The 16,156-nt window shown below is 42.1% G+C and overlaps 1 protein-coding gene and 1 non-coding gene across 3 annotated transcripts; both read left to right on the top strand.

The window, feature by feature from the left end:
• Positions 1-4,823: 4,823 nt before the first annotated feature.
• On the top strand, positions 4,824-14,269 carry SLC25A3 (solute carrier family 25 member 3). 2 transcript variants are annotated; one of them, XM_065636175.1, is made up of 8 exons: positions 4,824-4,932; positions 5,087-5,240; positions 9,054-9,175; positions 11,783-11,962; positions 12,078-12,259; positions 12,971-13,143; positions 13,701-13,811; positions 13,922-14,269. In XM_065636175.1, the coding sequence occupies exons 2-8, from the start codon at positions 5,093-5,095 to the stop codon at positions 14,080-14,082; spliced, it is 1,077 nt and encodes a 358-aa protein (XP_065492247.1). In that variant the 5' UTR covers positions 4,824-4,932; positions 5,087-5,092; the 3' UTR covers positions 14,083-14,269. The 2 variants fall into 2 exon arrangements, with proteins under 2 accessions (XP_065492247.1, XP_065492239.1); XM_065636167.1 differs by lacking the exon at positions 9,054-9,175 and adding an exon at positions 8,768-8,889.
• On the top strand, positions 12,425-12,664 carry LOC135984653 (small nucleolar RNA SNORA53). Its single transcript, XR_010605698.1, has one exon. It is a non-coding gene; the product is annotated as a small nucleolar RNA SNORA53 (small nucleolar RNA).
• Positions 14,270-16,156: the final 1,887 nt, after the last annotated feature.

Below are 16,156 nucleotides of genomic sequence, written 5' to 3'. Positions count from 1 at the left end.
AGTGTTAACTAGTTTGTGCAGTGTAAAATCAGAAAAGCTGATTACAAAAAGTATGCCTTTAAATAATGGAGCTCCAAAAGGAGGCTTTTCAGAAAAAAAAAAAAAATGCAAATTAAGCTTGTAAATTGTGTGGCATGTCTTGTCTGTGGGATATTTGGCTTGCTTTGATATGGCTGAAGTTACATATTGGGCTGAAAGCTTTAAAAAAAAAAAGTTCATCTGACTGATCAAAATAGATGTGGGGTACTTTTAAATCCTGTGTTTACAAACTTGGGCATTTCAGCTATCCTTCATTGTCTGTTAGTGTAGCTTTTACTGTGTGTTTGGTAAATCTACGTATGTTTGTCTAAAATTTTCCTATGACTTTTGCTTTTCTTTTTCCTTAGGAAGTATACCAGGCTGCTTTGCACCAATGCAACAGCAAGCTACAACAGATGTATGCATACATGCACATGTTCATACAGCATAGGGTCTACAGGTTAATTTAACTTGTAAAATAGTCCTAAGGTGGCATATATACTTATTGGTATGTACCTATTGATAGTTAAAATAATAATTCCTCAATTTTTCTGTCCCACATCACTTTGAAATTCTTTGTCAGTGTTAGTTGGTTGTGATTTAAAAGTGTATCTGTATTGCTGCCTTTATTTGTTATTTAGGAAAAAAATGTGAAATTTCATGGAGGAAAACCATGTAATGTCTGAAGAGAATTTAGATTGGAAAAGATTATCAAACGAGGACACTTAAGGCAGTAATGAATAAGAACAGGAGAGGTTTCACTGCTTTCAGAGGATGGCAAATGTCACTCCGGTCTTCAAAAAGGGCAAGAAGGAGGACCCGGGCAACTATAGACCGGTCAGCCTCACCTCCATCCCTGGGAAAGTGATGGAACACCTTATCCTTGGTGCCATCTTAAGACATATCAAGGATAAGAGGGTCATCAGGGACAGTCAACATGGCTTCACCAAGGGGAAGTCGTGTTTGACCAACCTCATAGCCTTTTATGAAGACGTAACAAGGTGGATTGACGATGGCAGAGCAGTGGATGTGGTCTACCTTGACTTCAGCAAAGCATTTGACACCGTCTCCCACAGCATCCTCACGGCAAAACTGAGGAAGTGTGGACTGGATGATCGGGTAGTGAGGTGGACTGCAAACTGGCTGAAGGAGAGAAGCCAGAGAGTTGTGATCAATGGGGCGGAGTCTGGTTGGAGGCCTGTATCTAGTGGAGTGCCTCAAGGGTCAGTTCTGGGACCAATACTGTTCAATATATTCATCAATGACTTGGATGAGGGAATTGAGTGTACTATCAGCAAGTTTGCTGATGACACCAAGCTGGGAGGAGTGGCTGACACGCCAGAGGGCTGTGCTGCCATCCAGCGAGATCTGGACAGGCTGGAGAGTTGGGCGGGGAAAAATTTAATGAAATATAACAAGGGGAAATGTAGAGTCTTGCATCTGGGCAGGAACAACCCCAGGTTCCAGTACAGGTTGGGGAATGACCTATTAGAGAGCAGTGTAGGGGAAAGGGACCTGGGGGTCCTGGTGGACAGCAGGATGACCATGAGCCAGCACTGTGCCCTTGTGGCCAAGAAGGCCAATGGCATCCTGGGGTGTATTAGAAGGGGGGTGGTTAGTAGGTCCAGAGAGGTTCTCCTTCCCCTCTACTCTGCCCTGGTGAGACCTCATCTGGAATATTGTGTCCAGTTCTGGGCCCCTCAGTTCAAGAAGGACAGGGAACTGCTGGAGAGAGTCCAGCGCAGGGCCACGAAGATGATTAAGGGAGTGGAGCATCTCCCTTATGAGGAAAGGCTGAGGGAGCTGGGTCTCTTTAGCTTGGAGAAGAGGAGACTGAGGGGTGACCTCATTAATGTTTATAAATATATAAAGGGTGGGTGTCACGAGGATGGAGCTAGGCTCTTCTCGGTGACAACCAACAGTAAGACAAGGGGTAATGGGTTCAAGCTGGAACACAAGAGGTTCCACTTAAATGTGAGAAGAAACTTCTTCTCAGTGAGGGTGACAGAGCACTGGAACGGGCTGCCCAGGGGGGTTGTGGATTCTCCTTCTCTGGAGACATTCAAAACCCGCCTGGACGCCTTCCTGTGTAACCTCACCTAAGTTTTCCTGCTCTGGCAGGGGGATTGGACTAGATGATCTTTTGAGGTCCCTTCCAATCCCTAACATTCTGTGATTCTGTGTGATTCTGTGATGTGACTGCTGTCATGCGACCGTCGTTCAACTGACTAGTTTGGACCCTGTTGAAGGAGATGCTGCATTGTTAAGGCCTCCCTTGGGCTGTGAAGCCTATGTACAGCTTGAACTGATCTGTTACTGATTCAGTAGAGTCACAGTCTAGTAGTTCTGGTGTTTATACAGTGAATGAGTACGTAAAACATATGCTTACAGCAGGAGCAGATGCTACCTGTGCTAACCTGATTATCAAACATATGCATGCTTTTTTCACTGCCTCGTATATTTTTGAAAACAATAAGTCACCTGGAGAACAAGCTTGTAAGAGCTTAGATTTTACTTACAGGCTTTACCAAAATGTTAGAACTCTGAGAAGTTATTCTAAAACAGGCTCTAGTCTACAATTTCTTGACTGTATGCTGCTTGGGGTGTGGGGGAGAGCAGGGGGTGTGTGGTGGGTGTTAATAACAGAAGAAGAGAGATAATTAGGAAAACTTCTGATTTGCCAAACTGACATTTTCATAAACTCCTGAAATTTGAAAAGCAACTGATAAAGATGGATTTAATTTACAAGGACTCTTCTTACTGCGAATTTGAGAGAGGTAGACACCGAAAGGTAATACCTTTAGTCTTCATCTGTTAACTACCTTTACTGTGTGTCAGAAATCAGATTAATCTACATGGTTTGAATGACATTTTATTCTTTAACATCTGGGATAAGTTGAAGAGATATTCTATGTATAATAATCCGCATCCAGCAGGAATACATATTATCCCTGTATTTTCATGGGAATATGTTAGACTTTATTTAATAGTACTTGTTAATAGTACAGCTGAAGTTAATTGTCAGCTAAAACCAAAAAAACCTGATTGTTCTACAAAGTGTCAGTACTAGTTATGCAGACAAATTGCCACTAGATGTATATGAATAAATAGTCACATGCTCGTCCTCCATAATTGGTAGGAGCAGAGGTTTTCTATATCTTAAAAATCTGTAAGTCTGCAAGAATTTAATCATTTATATGCAATTTCAAGATAAGAGTTCAAGTCTCAGTCATGTTTAGAGATTATTAGCTAATTAAGTATCAGTGTTTACCTTTTAGATAAAACATTGCTACCAACATTTTTTTTAGCTGCAAGTGAATAGAGCAGAACGAGTACTGGCAAAATGAACAATTCTGACCTGTCTTCCTTGCTACCAGTGGCAGTGAACTGCACTTCAGGCTCTCAGCTGGTTGGTAAATAAAAGTATTTAAAGAATGCAAGTTTCAGCTGACCCTTTTCCTATTCGGCAGCTGGAGTCTAGTTTACTCAGGAGGCACTTAGCCAACCTGGACTTCTATGACAGTGCTATTAGGCATGTGTCACTTTTGCCTGTGCAGGACAGTCTGCCTGAATCAACCTTGTGAAATACAGCAAGTAGAGCCAAGTCCTACGGTTGGTGTAGCAGGTCATCGTCAAGGGAAGTTTGACAGGAGCCACTGTGCTGACTGAAGGGATGTGTTCCTTCACTGTGGTGGTGCAGGTACATGATGGTTCTGTGCCCAAAAGTAATAGCTGGGGTACTCAGGATGTGCCTCCTGCTTTGCTGTCTGCTGAGGTTATGCTGTTACTGACCCCTATGATGGAAAGGGATATAATAAAGATGGTGAAGGCTTGGAGTTCTTATCTCTTTGGGAACTGGAGAGCTGAACTGTGCTGTGCTAGTTTTGTACTATGTAAACCCACTAAAATGAGTGAAATCACACTGTATTATAAGAGGCATAGTTGAAGGCCAAGCATGGGTGCTGTGTTAAATAAAATTCTGCTTTAAACAAACCAGTAACTGGCAATTATATAAGTGCCTGCAGGTGTCATAATGTGGGCCGTGCCCTGCAAGTGTGACCTCTAAGGGTGAAATGCAGCTGCAGAGGCTGCAGCCAGTTCGGGGGCCTGCTTCCTGAGGGTGCTGGGAGCCTGGTGAGGGGGGTGAGCCTTTTGGCAAGAGAGCTGTGTCTTGTAGCTTTACCAGACTGTGACTAGAAAGTACTACTGTGTGCTAGTGAACAGAACTGGAGTTCAGGGCAAGCCCAAGGCCACCTTTAAGCTAATCTCCAAAACTATGTGCCCTTCCCTGTACACCTGCAACAGAGCATGGATCGGGGCTGCTGTCACACGGGGATTTGGGAGTGGCTCAGGTTTAACATTGCCCTGGGCTGTCACAGCTGCCTGAGGCTGTGGGAAGCACGTGGACTATTTGGCAAGCACCCAGGCACAGGGAGGAGGGACCAGAAGTGCAGGCACAGGGTTTAACGCGGGGAGAGCGCACCGACACACCCCACTAGCCAAGAAGAAACTCCTTCCGCCGGGAGGCAGCGCGGTTCTCTGGCCTGTCGCAGTTGCAGCGCTCGACTTGACCTCTGCGAGGGCGAGGGCAGCCGCCGTGAGCGGCCTCGTACCGGCCCCGCCCCGGGGGCGCTGGTAGCCGAGCTCCCGGGCCGCGGCCCCGGCGGTGTCAGCCCCTTCCCCCAGCGCGGGCGCGCAGTGCGCAGGCGCGCGGAGGAGGGCGTCGGCCTCGGCTGCGCGTGCGCCGTGGTGCCGGTTCGCGGAGCGCCTCCGCCAATCGCCCTGCGGCTTCTTGGGCTGCGGCTCCGCCCGCTTGCGTCGGCGAAGGACAAAGTGAGTGCGCCGGCCGCGCGGTCAGCCTCTGCCGAGCTGCCGGCCGAGCAGCGGGTCCGCGCGCTGCCGCCATCTTAGGAGGTGAGTGGGGCCGGCGCTGGGCGCCCGCCCGGCGGGGCCGCTGCTCGCCCCGGGGCCGCGGGCCGCCGCGCGGGTGCGGGGCCAGGGCCGGCCCGCGGGGCCCGTGGCGGGCCTGCACCGTCCCACGCCGCTCCGCTCTTCTCGCCCGCCTCAGGTCGCCATGTTCTCGTCTATCGCGCCGCTCGCCCGGCTCAACCCTTTCTACGCGCCGCACTTCCAGCTGGCCCAGGATGGGGTGAGGAAGCGCACGGAGCCAGCGGAGGCGCCGACCGCGCGGCGGAGCTTGGCGGCCGCTTCCGCCGCTGAAGGTGAGAGGAGCGGGGAGGGGTCGCGGCGGGGGCCCGGCCTGCGGGCGGTGCAGGCGCCGGTGCCCGCGGAACCTCCGCTGGCGCGGGCCGGTGCCCGTGAGGGTGGCGAAGGGAGGGTCGGCGCTTCCCGGGCCCGGCCGGGCCGGGGAGGAGCCGGCGCTGGGCCTACGCGCCCGCTTGGAGGACGACGAAGGGCACGGGCGGGGGAGGCGCTGGCGCCTGTTCCGCTCCCGCGCGGAGTGTGCCGGGTGGCAGCGGATCCCGAGATACCGCGGAAGGACACGGGACGGGTCTGTCGTAGGGGAATTAGAGACCCACGATGGGATCTGCCTAGGAAATAACAGTGATTTTTCTGGCTCTGCTGGGCCTGCAGCCTCGGGGACTGAGGCTGTCGGCCCGTACTTCTTCCGTGGAGAAGAGCAGTGTGTGAATCTGGATGGGTTTGAAAGACCATCTCTCCCATCCATGTTTTCCTTTGCATCTCATTTTTTTTCCCTGTTTATTTACAGCTGGACATCTGAACAACCAAACACATTAGGAGTGCCTGCAGCTGTTCTGTGGGGTTTTGTTTTGGTTTTGCTCTTATGGGGTATACACCAGATAGTTCTGCTGTCTGAAACACAGTGATGCATTTTAGGTTTAAGTGCAAGTGCTTCCTGTATGTTTCCTCATCACTCTTGTGACTTGCAAAGGTGATACCGTGATGTTATTTCTAATAGCAGAGGTAGAAATTTAACTTATAGTTTTTTCAAGCTGATAGTGACTTAGAATGATCTTTCTGCCTTTACCTTTTCTGAACTACTATGATCATTGGAGTATGTTAGTGCTCTTGTATGATTATTCATGTAATATGTAAAAGGAAGGCAGAACTCTCTGTTGGATTTTATTAAGATTTTAAGCTTTCAGCATAGTAATTTTGTTATTAGCTAACTAAAGCCCTAAATCACTCTATGCTACGCTAAAAATAATCAGTAGGTGCACGTAGTTCTTAAAAGCACTATGCTTAATCTTCATCCTGTTTGTAGATGCATGCAGTCAAAGGTGACCAGAGTTCTTAGTCTTTGTAGTCTTTTCTGCTGCATTTGTTATTTCACATACCAGTTGGCTCTCTGGCTTTTGTGCTGGGAGAGTAACGTGTTGCAGAGGATATCTGAGCACATGCAAGGTCATACAAAGTCAGTACAAACCACAAGACCTTGTGAGTTCAGCTCAGGTCATCAACCATAATGCAGCTTAGAAACAAAGTGTTTTATGATCAGCTTTTGGAATTTGGCCTTGTTAACGTGTCAGATCAGACGCAAAGAAATGAAATAGTTATGATGTAGCTGTCTTAACAGCGTAGATGTGGTTTTGTGCTGTATATTTATATTTGAGTAGCTTCAGGGTGTTTGACTTAAATCAGCATCTAGGTATGTTAGAATAATTTTCTTGCCCTCTGTACTACATGTTCAGCTGGTTCTCTTTCCAGGTTACAGTTTTTAGGAAATCTGACTCTACTTCTGAAATAGAAAATCTGGAATCTACTGTGTTTTTTCCTGATGCTGCAATACCACTATAAACTTAGATACCTGTAAAGAGCTTGAGCCTAATTGATACTGGCTTGCTCTTCTTAATTACTGTTTTTGAACACCTAGCTGACAGATCGGTCTGAATAGCATTGCAGTAAAGCAGATATGTAAAGCTCTACTTTTCTGTGGCTTGTACAAGTGTCTGTCTGTCACTTGAGGAGTATGACTTCTAATAGTAAGTTGTTGTGAAAAAGGGAGCTTGAACAAACACTTGTGCTACCTGCACAGCATGGTAACTACTGCAGTACTGTTATGCTGCAGACCAAAGATACAGCTAGACAGAGCTGCCCTGTAATGCGGGCTCAGAGTCTGTTCTCTGATTACACCTGCATAGAAAGCCTTGTGTTTGCTTAACCAGTCATTTTGGCAAGTTGTAAACAGAATATTACTGCTGTCTGCAAATCTGCTGGTATAACCAAGCTATTTTAGAGATATGTGTAAATCCCAGACCAGCATGGTATCTCAGTTAAAAAAAAAAATCTCATAGATTATGTGTTATTCTGACTGTTAATTTATTCTTCACTTTAAGTTCAGGCTTAATGTGGTGTCTGTTATTTGGTATTTGCTATTTTAGGATAAAGAAAAAAAATGACATTTTTATTGTTTTGGTGATTAATTTTGAAGAATAAGGTGAGAAATGTGAATGTAAAATGTAATGTAAAATCTGGAATGTTTTGGGGCAGAAGTTCCCTTATAATTGCAAAGTTATGAGCTGGATAAGCCTGCTACTGTGAACTGGTGCTCTGTTGATGCTGTTGAATGCAAGCATAAATTTTTGTTGATGTTCATAAATTTATTTCAGAAGCAAAAGGGCAAACGAGCTCTGAATAAGTTGGTTTTAGCTGTTTTTTAATTTTCATTAGTGTTTCTCTGGAGATAGTTCTTATTAAGTTGATGTAACACTTTACAGTCTATTCTATTATAATGGAGTAACACCACTAAATGTAATAGCAAAAGAACCTAGATTATCCCTTTCTACTCTGGGGAATATTTTCTACATAGTGTACTGTTTTCTATATGCTTATTTGGTATATTAGTTTTGTGTATATATTTAAAATGCTAAGCATGGTAGCAGAACTGTGCTGCTATCTTATGCTTATTTTGTACTGTTAATTGTAAACTTGAGTGTTTTCTGGTTACACATAATCATACGCTCTGTATCTTCTTATAAAACGGAAGAGGGGAAACTAATTCTTGTTTTTCAGCTCCAGTAGCTTTGGTCTATTGGAATTTGTGAAAATAACTTGGTCTTTTAAGACTGTGTGGTTTTATACACAGTACAAAGAAATATCCCTCAATTAAATGTGATTTGAAATATTCTTTAATGAACCTTGTTTATGAGCATTGAATATGATGATTAACTTAGTAAACTTCTGCAATTTAAGTAAACAGAAGCTGTATAAAGCTGAGATTCTGTAGTGGAAAGAAAATTTTTAAAATCTATTTTAAAAAAATCTGAAAAAGACCTGAAAATATATCCGCACAAAGAAAAATCAAACACTGATCTTAGAGATGTGTGGTGTCTGCTAAATACAGAAGTTGGACTATCACATAATATTTAACCAAAGAAGGTTTGTCTCCAGACTGCTAGAGAAACACTGTTCTTGTGTAATTCCTTGATATAAGAAAATGTTAGATATTACAGCTTTTAAGTAATAATTTCTACTAGTTGCTTCTGGGATTCATGTCTATGTTTTAAATGTGCTGTGAGCTAAAACTCTTTCTTCCATTACTTTCTTTAAAGGAACAGACTCAATTTGGAAGGCCTAGAATTGAATCTTGTCATTTCAAAAGGGAATTATTTTTTAGTATAACACTATAATTGAATAATATTGCATGAGAGATTATTTCAGTTTAGTATTTTTTGAAAAGGTAGCACTCAGCCAATTTTGTTTCTTTTCTGATCTTTGTTACTCTTATGATCAATCATATATATGTTATTTTTTTTCAATTAACTAGAATACAGCTGTGCATATGGCTCGGGCAGATTCTTTGTACTTTGTGGCCTTGGTGGGATCATTAGCTGTGGAACAACACATACAGCATTGGTTCCTCTAGACCTGGTTAAATGCAGAATGCAGGTTTGTTCTGCATGTTGGTATGTGGTAACATTGACAAAGCATGTTTAGTGTGGTATAATTAATCCACTAATGAATTGGAAGCATAAACTATCCCCTGGACATCGTTGTCCAACAGTGCATGGAGTTTATGTAAAAGCATGGTGTGTCTTTATTTTTTGCTGCAGAATACAGTTGTGAATATGGCTCGCTCAAGTTTTATGCGCTCTGTGGCGTTGGTGGGGTCCTAAGTTGTGGCCTGACACACACTGCTGTTGTACCTCTGGATTTAGTGAAATGCCGTATGCAGGTTTGTATTTGCTTAAACATTTCTTAAACTTTTTCTCTGTATAACCAGCATATTAAGAGTTTACAGTAGGGACACCATCTTTTCTGAATGACAGGAAGTGAGTAAACTCAAATGCTACTTTATCAAGTCTACTGCTGTGAGACTTAACAAAATACCACTTTAAAGAGAAACAGAGGCATTTAGGATAATCTGGATTAAATACCTTTTACTACATTTAAGGCACATTTAGCTGACTACATTTGCTAAAAGGCACCCACCACAATGTCACTCTTTGCTCCCTGGTGTAGGATATCTAGAACTGTTTTTGTGCTTTTCAGGAAGGAAATTGTATCTTTAGTGAAGATACATGCTTTTTAGCCTGGAGTGACATGCATGTAGAATTTGATCTATTAACATTGTGGATTTCACTGCATGGCTTATGGATTGGATACTTTCTAATGATGCTGCTTTGAACAGAATGGGTAAAACTTGGTACGGTATTGGTAAGGCCATCAGTGCTTGCAGCTGGTTTCCTTGAAGTGGTTCTTGATTGAACTGAAGGGAGTGTCATCACATTGCACTTAATTTGCAATACCAGCTTCTGCATTAAGATCATCCAGTGGACAGTCATGGATAGAAACATACTCATGGATTTCTTCAGGCAAATCTGTGCCTCAAGAATGAAGCAAATTGAAGCACTCTTCTAAATTTCTGGAAATACGGTAGTTAGTGATTTTTCCTGTTTGACACTGATTACAAAAATGGTGATTTTGTAATTATAGACCTCCTGAAATTAGGAGGGAACAATTAATTAGTCAGACCTGGTAATCACGTTAGGAATACTGCATTGGATACTGTTTGAAATTATGTTCTTCTGGAAGGCCTTTATTTACCATTCTTCACAAGAGAGGCTTTTCCATGTACTTGGAAACACCTGAAATTCTACTCTCAAACTATTAATTCTTAACACATTGGACGAATGTAGAGTGCATCAAATGAGGGCAACATGCTGCTTTCTATGAAATTTGCACTGAGACCAAGCTGTGTAGGAATTCCCTATTTCTAATAGTAGAGAATAGCTGTAGCTGAGCATGTGATTTATTTCTGAAAATGTAGCTTAGATGCACTCTTCTTTTGTTATGGTCTTCAAAATCCAAGATCGGTAGCTTGACTACCCACATCAAGTTTCCTGAGAAGAAGGAACTTGATGTAGCATCTCAAACAGTTCTTAATCTGACTGCAAATTGGGTTAGTGGGCAGAAGGCAGTGCATATACAACTGGGAGCAAGGCCTCATAGTTCCCAGGCTTCCACTGCTTGGTGTAGGTATGTTTGGCTTGGGCTACCAGTCCTGGGCTTCCTACGTGATGAGAGTGGTGATGCTTCCCCTTTCTTCTCCAGCACTTAGAGGAAGGTGCACGAGGAGGGTTCCATGTGGATTCCAGGTGTGACCTTGCAAAACTTGTCAGCATTTCTCTCTTTACAGATCCAGTACAGAGCATGTTACTAATCCTTCCTAGATACTCCAGGAAGAAACATGTTGCCTGCCCCCTTGTGTTTTTTTAAGAAGAGGTCACCTTTTACGTAGATGATAATTAAGCATGGTTCTGTCATGAACATAGTCTCATTTTACAGTGCCTGATTAAGTACCTGATTTTCTGAAATTCTGAGTCTTAAAATTGACGTGTTTAGTTGAACTAATTCTCAAGTAGGTTGTTGTCAGACTGCAAGACAAAATGTCATTCACTGCAGGTTGGCATGTGTGTCCCATAGCTCTTTCAGAAAGCTTTGGTTGACTGCTAATTTGATATCTTCCTTCTTATCCCTTTGAGGAAATGTTGGATGATGTCAAATATGAAAAGTAACAGTGTGATGTTACTTAAAATTGGTCAGAATGGCCTTGTTAAAAATATCTGTTAAAAGATTGCCTTTCACACAAAACAAAATTATTCAAGTTGGTCTTTTTCTAATTTCTGATAAGTTATAAATGAAATCTCACTCGAAATTTTATGTGCAGGAAATATTTTGTATGTAGCCTTTACTGTGAAGTCAAAGTACAAGTGTAGAAGTTCTTGAGTACTCTGATCTGCTTTGCTCCATCTGTCTTAGTCTGACTGTGTGGAGGGATCAAACTAACAGTGGACAAATAACTTTTTCCAGTTAGGAATAGGGTGAATCATCAGGCTTGGTTTGTCGTGACACTTGAGTGTATGTAGGTGTGGTCTGTCGAATGGATGAGATTGCTGACAAAAGCTGTCAAATTTTTTAAGAATCTGATCTAAATGTTATACTAGTATATTATTGACAGTGTTAAAATAGTGATTTCAGTAAATCTTTTCGATACAGAAGGTCGTGGCGGTGTTCTGGAGAACGAATGTAAAGCAAAATTCGGACAGTTTGGTGGTTCCTGAGTATTGAGGAACACACCGGCAGTTAAAATAAGTTAGGGTTTGAGACTGGCAAGTAACCATTACAGTTATGTTAGCTAACCTTGTGGTGAGTACATCTTCTGTCCAGAGAACCTCAGGAAGCCAGCTGTATAAGGAATTAAAAGGATTTTATATTTCATGTGGGGGGGTGTGAGAAAGGAAATAGTTATATCAAGCAATTAACTGCCTGTTCTGTTTAGGTTGATCCACAAAAATACAAGAGCATCTTCAATGGATTTTCAGTGACAGTCAAGGAAGATGGTGTTCGTGGCTTGGCTAAGGGATGGGCTCCAACCTTTATTGGATATTCCATGCAGGGACTTTGTAAATTTGGTTTCTATGAAGTTTTCAAAATCCTATATGGCAACATGCTGGGAGAGGTAAGCCTTAAGTGGTTTACATCAGGCTATATATCTGCAACATAATAGTATTAATAACACAGTAACTGCAAAACCATGATTCATTAATTAAAATGTGTATTTCAATTCACTTCAGGAAAATGCATATTTGTGGCGTACTTCACTGTATTTAGCCGCATCTGCCAGTGCGGAGTTTTTTGCTGACATTGCTCTGGCTCCGATGGAAGCTGCTAAGGTTCGTATTCAGACACAGCCTGGATATGCAAACACTCTGCGGGAGGCTGTACCTAAAATGTTCGGAGAAGAAGGCATCTGGGCGTAAGTGTCTCTTGATTTTAATTTTTATTCAGGTTCTTGATGTTGAGTACTTTTTCCTAATGAGTGTTGCTAAAACTATTGTGGCATTAGCTTATAATACTTTTTGATCTTTGTATTTCAAGACAACATACTTTAAGGAATCTGTGCTGAACTGGCTGTTAATCCCACATGCTCCTTAGATCCATCTTTGTGAGTATCTTTGTGCTGAGTTCTGCTGGATAACTTCGGTTCCTAGCAGTTCCAGTCAGAGATATTCGGCAACTTTTTGGTTGTACAGTCAAAGATGCTTGAGTCATTGGCATGTTAGAGTAATATAACTGCATGTTAGCTTTCTGTTCCGGTAGAAGTGGCTGTAAATATACAAGTCATTTATCGCTATCGGGACTTGGCTGGTATGCAGACATGAGCCTTACTGCACTTGTAGTATCAGTACTGCATTACTGCAATGCACTGTAATCTGAAAAGTGACTACAAAAACAGCTGTGCAGCGTAGGGATCCAAGTAAATTCTAATTTGTGTTGCTGAATTAAGTCAGTACTTGGGAACTAATAAAACATAAATTTCTGTTCTGTAGGTATTGAGCCTTACAGTGTCATTATTTAGAAGTTGTATTCCTGATAGCAGCAACAGGCTAACTAACTTTTTTCAAGTTAAAAATGTATGTTAAATACTGGAGGAAAAGAACCCAAGTTTGTCTCTTCTCTGGTTAAGTTTCTACAAAGGTGTTGCTCCACTATGGATGAGACAGATTCCGTACACAATGATGAAATTTGCCTGCTTTGAACGTACTGTTGAAGCTCTCTACAAGTATGTCGTTCCCAAGCCACGAAGTGAATGTTCAAAAGGAGAACAGCTGGTAGTCACATTTATTGCAGGCTATATTGGTAAGGAATCCTTAAGTCTTACACTTTATTAGTGGACTACCATAACTCAAGAAGCCTGTTCCTTTTCAGGATGTCAAATAGGTGTAACTAGAATGGGAGAATTTGTGTAACTTTGAAATGTACAGGGGAAAAAACTATATTCAATCTGTAAATGGAAAATGGATCTGTAGTAGGACAACACTCTTGTTATTGCCAATATTAATGTCCAAGTTTAGAAACTGCAGCTGATTTGAGTGAAAAAACTTTTATCTTTGCTAGGCTGGGGAAGGTTGAAGGAAGGGGAGAGAAATCTGTATGGAAGGGGGATTATCAACATCCAAAGATTTGGAGGGAGTTTTTGTGTAGCAGAAGAGGTACTGCAAGAGCAGAACCAAGGTGTTTTCTAATATTCACGTCACATTACAAGGAGGGACCTACTGTCCTTTTGGGATACCAGGAGGCTTGGCATAACTTCTGTGAAATTTATTAGAAGGTGCTATTTCAGTTGGTTGTATCTAGTGTACACAGTAATGGTACAGCTAAAGCACCACAGAACTAATGTTGAATTATTCTTTCAGCTGGTGTGTTCTGTGCGATTGTTTCCCATCCTGCTGACTCCGTGGTGTCAGTGTTGAACAAAGAAAAGGGCAGTTCTGCTTCACAGGTCCTTGTGAGGCTTGGATTCAAAGGTACCTCTTTCCTTTCATGTATTTTGGATCAAGTGTTTGTGGTGTTTTTGGGAGGATTTCTTTTTTCCCTAGCTTCTTACGCTACTCACGGTTTATGTTTTGCTCTCCAGGTGTATGGAAAGGTCTGTTTGCTCGTATCATTATGATTGGTACCCTGACTGCACTACAGTGGTTCATCTACGATTCTGTGAAGGTTTATTTCAGACTTCCTCGTCCACCTCCACCTGAAATGCCAGAATCTCTGAAGAAGAAGCTTGGTCTAACTGAATAGACAACTCTTGGACTGACTATGCTGGCTCTCCCAGTGATGAGTTTCATGAAACTTTTATATATTTGACTATGTAGAAAACAAACTATATGATGTCAATATTGGCTGTGCCCTCATCCCACACGAGGGCTTAAATTTTACCACTATCATTGCCTGAAATAAATGAGAAACAGAGTGCTTAGTGTCTTTACTACTGCGTATGTAAGCTTCATTTCATAGCAGCAAATACCTCAAATAATCCCCCCATCCAAAAATTTCACAAAAAATGACCTATTCTACACTTCAGGAAGTAGATAATTGTGAAACAATTTTGACAAAAAGTAGGCTTTCATTGTTTCTAGAGAAGTGCCAAGAACCTATCCTTGCAGAATCCATCAGCAGTTCTATGAACTGAGTCCACTGTTTAATTTGCCTATAATAAGCTGTTACTGTAGAATAGCTGAACTCTGGACTGGCTGAAATGAGACCGCAGCCTGGCAGGGCATCCTGGTCATAACATCAGTGTTCTCCATAGGGAGAGAAGGAACCTTATACATAATGGAGCTGTTTCTGCTTTGGGGTGGTCAACCTGACATGACTAACTTCTGCTTACTTGACTAATTTCTGCTTCTGTTGGCTTTGAACCACACCAAAGAACTTGGTCCTTTTGGTTGTACTGTAGAATTAAACAGTAGTTGCTACCTTAACAAAATAAAAGCTGATGTTACTAGAGATTCTTAAAGAGATCTGACCACTAAAAGCTTACTACAGCTTTGCAGTAAAATAAAAATGGCTTGCCTCTTATTGTAGAGTTTGACAAACTTGCCAGCTTTTCCCTGCACTTGATACTCTTGTGTTTGTTTGTTTTTCTGGATTAGTTAGATTAATGCTGAGTTTTGGTTGAACCATGCACTGCTGCAGTGCAAGAAGCCATACCAATTTTTTTCAAACTTAGTTGATGTGAAGAAATCTGGGCTCCTAGGCATGCAGGAGGAGACATGCAATGTTTTGTTAAGGCAGTGAATTTGTTTTTCTAGTCTTTTACAGAAAGATTAGCATGCCGCCTTCTGCATTTTGCCTGTTCAAGAACCCACAGTTCATAATCATATTGAGATAAATCCAGAAAATGCCTAATAGTAAAGGGTTGACTGTATCCAGTACTACTTTGTTCACTTAGTAGAGCTGGAGCTTAAGTGTCTTGTGCGAAACTGTTTAAATATGCTGCCTTTCAGCATGTGAGCTGATCTTGAACTTAGCTTGGCATTCACGTATGTTGTGCTGCTCCTTCCTCTGTACTTGTGTCCATCAGAGTCAAAGGAATTAGAGCAGGTGACAAATAACCTTGACCGCTGTATCTTACTGGAGTCTGATGTTCCTGCCACCATTTTACATACTGCTGAGCTTCTCACTCCCTGGGAAGACCCTCCAACTTCTAGGATTTCAGCTGGTTAACGCTAAACAAGCCAGTTGAGCTGTGTTTTGAATTGCTACCTTTCAAAATGTGGAGTAAAATCTAAAACTGCTCTATTTCCCTGTCACCACGACAGTAAATAAATTCTTAGAGTGGTTGGTATCTAACTGCTTTATACAGCAAAGTCAAATTCCGTAAGTCTAAATAAAACATGTACAAGTGTTTTGGTGTTGGATTAAATATATTTCATGGTATAAGTATGTATATCTTGTTGCCCCATCATGAGTGGGAAGCTTTGAAATTATTTAACAAATCATTAAATGCTCCTGAGGATTTCCTTGGAAAAGAGCGTTAACCGTGACTTGATCTTGTATCAAGACCATTGATGTTAAATCAGCTTTTGAAGTTAACTTTTGTATGTGGTTCAACTTGTTAGGAAACACTTTTGTGTACTGAATATCATAGTTCTTCAGAAGCATGTTTTAACTCAGCAGACTGCTAGAAAACATCTCAAGTTCCTTCTAATTCTGGGACAGTGAAGTGCTTCTGTCAACTTTTAAGGCTGGCAGAGAGTGAGAGAAATTTGGCTCATGCAGTGAGGTAGTTTGATTGTCAAGTAATTCAATGATAAGCTAAATTTCTCAAGATTTTTCTTGTTGTTCTATGTGTGGAGCAAAATAATGCAAT

Source organism: Caloenas nicobarica, chromosome 1, assembly GCF_036013445.1.
Source record: "Caloenas nicobarica isolate bCalNic1 chromosome 1, bCalNic1.hap1, whole genome shotgun sequence".
Lineage (NCBI taxonomy): Eukaryota > Metazoa > Chordata > Aves > Columbiformes > Columbidae > Caloenas > Caloenas nicobarica.
Note: the sequence above shows the minus strand (reverse complement) of the source record. Positions and strands in the feature narration are given on the sequence as shown.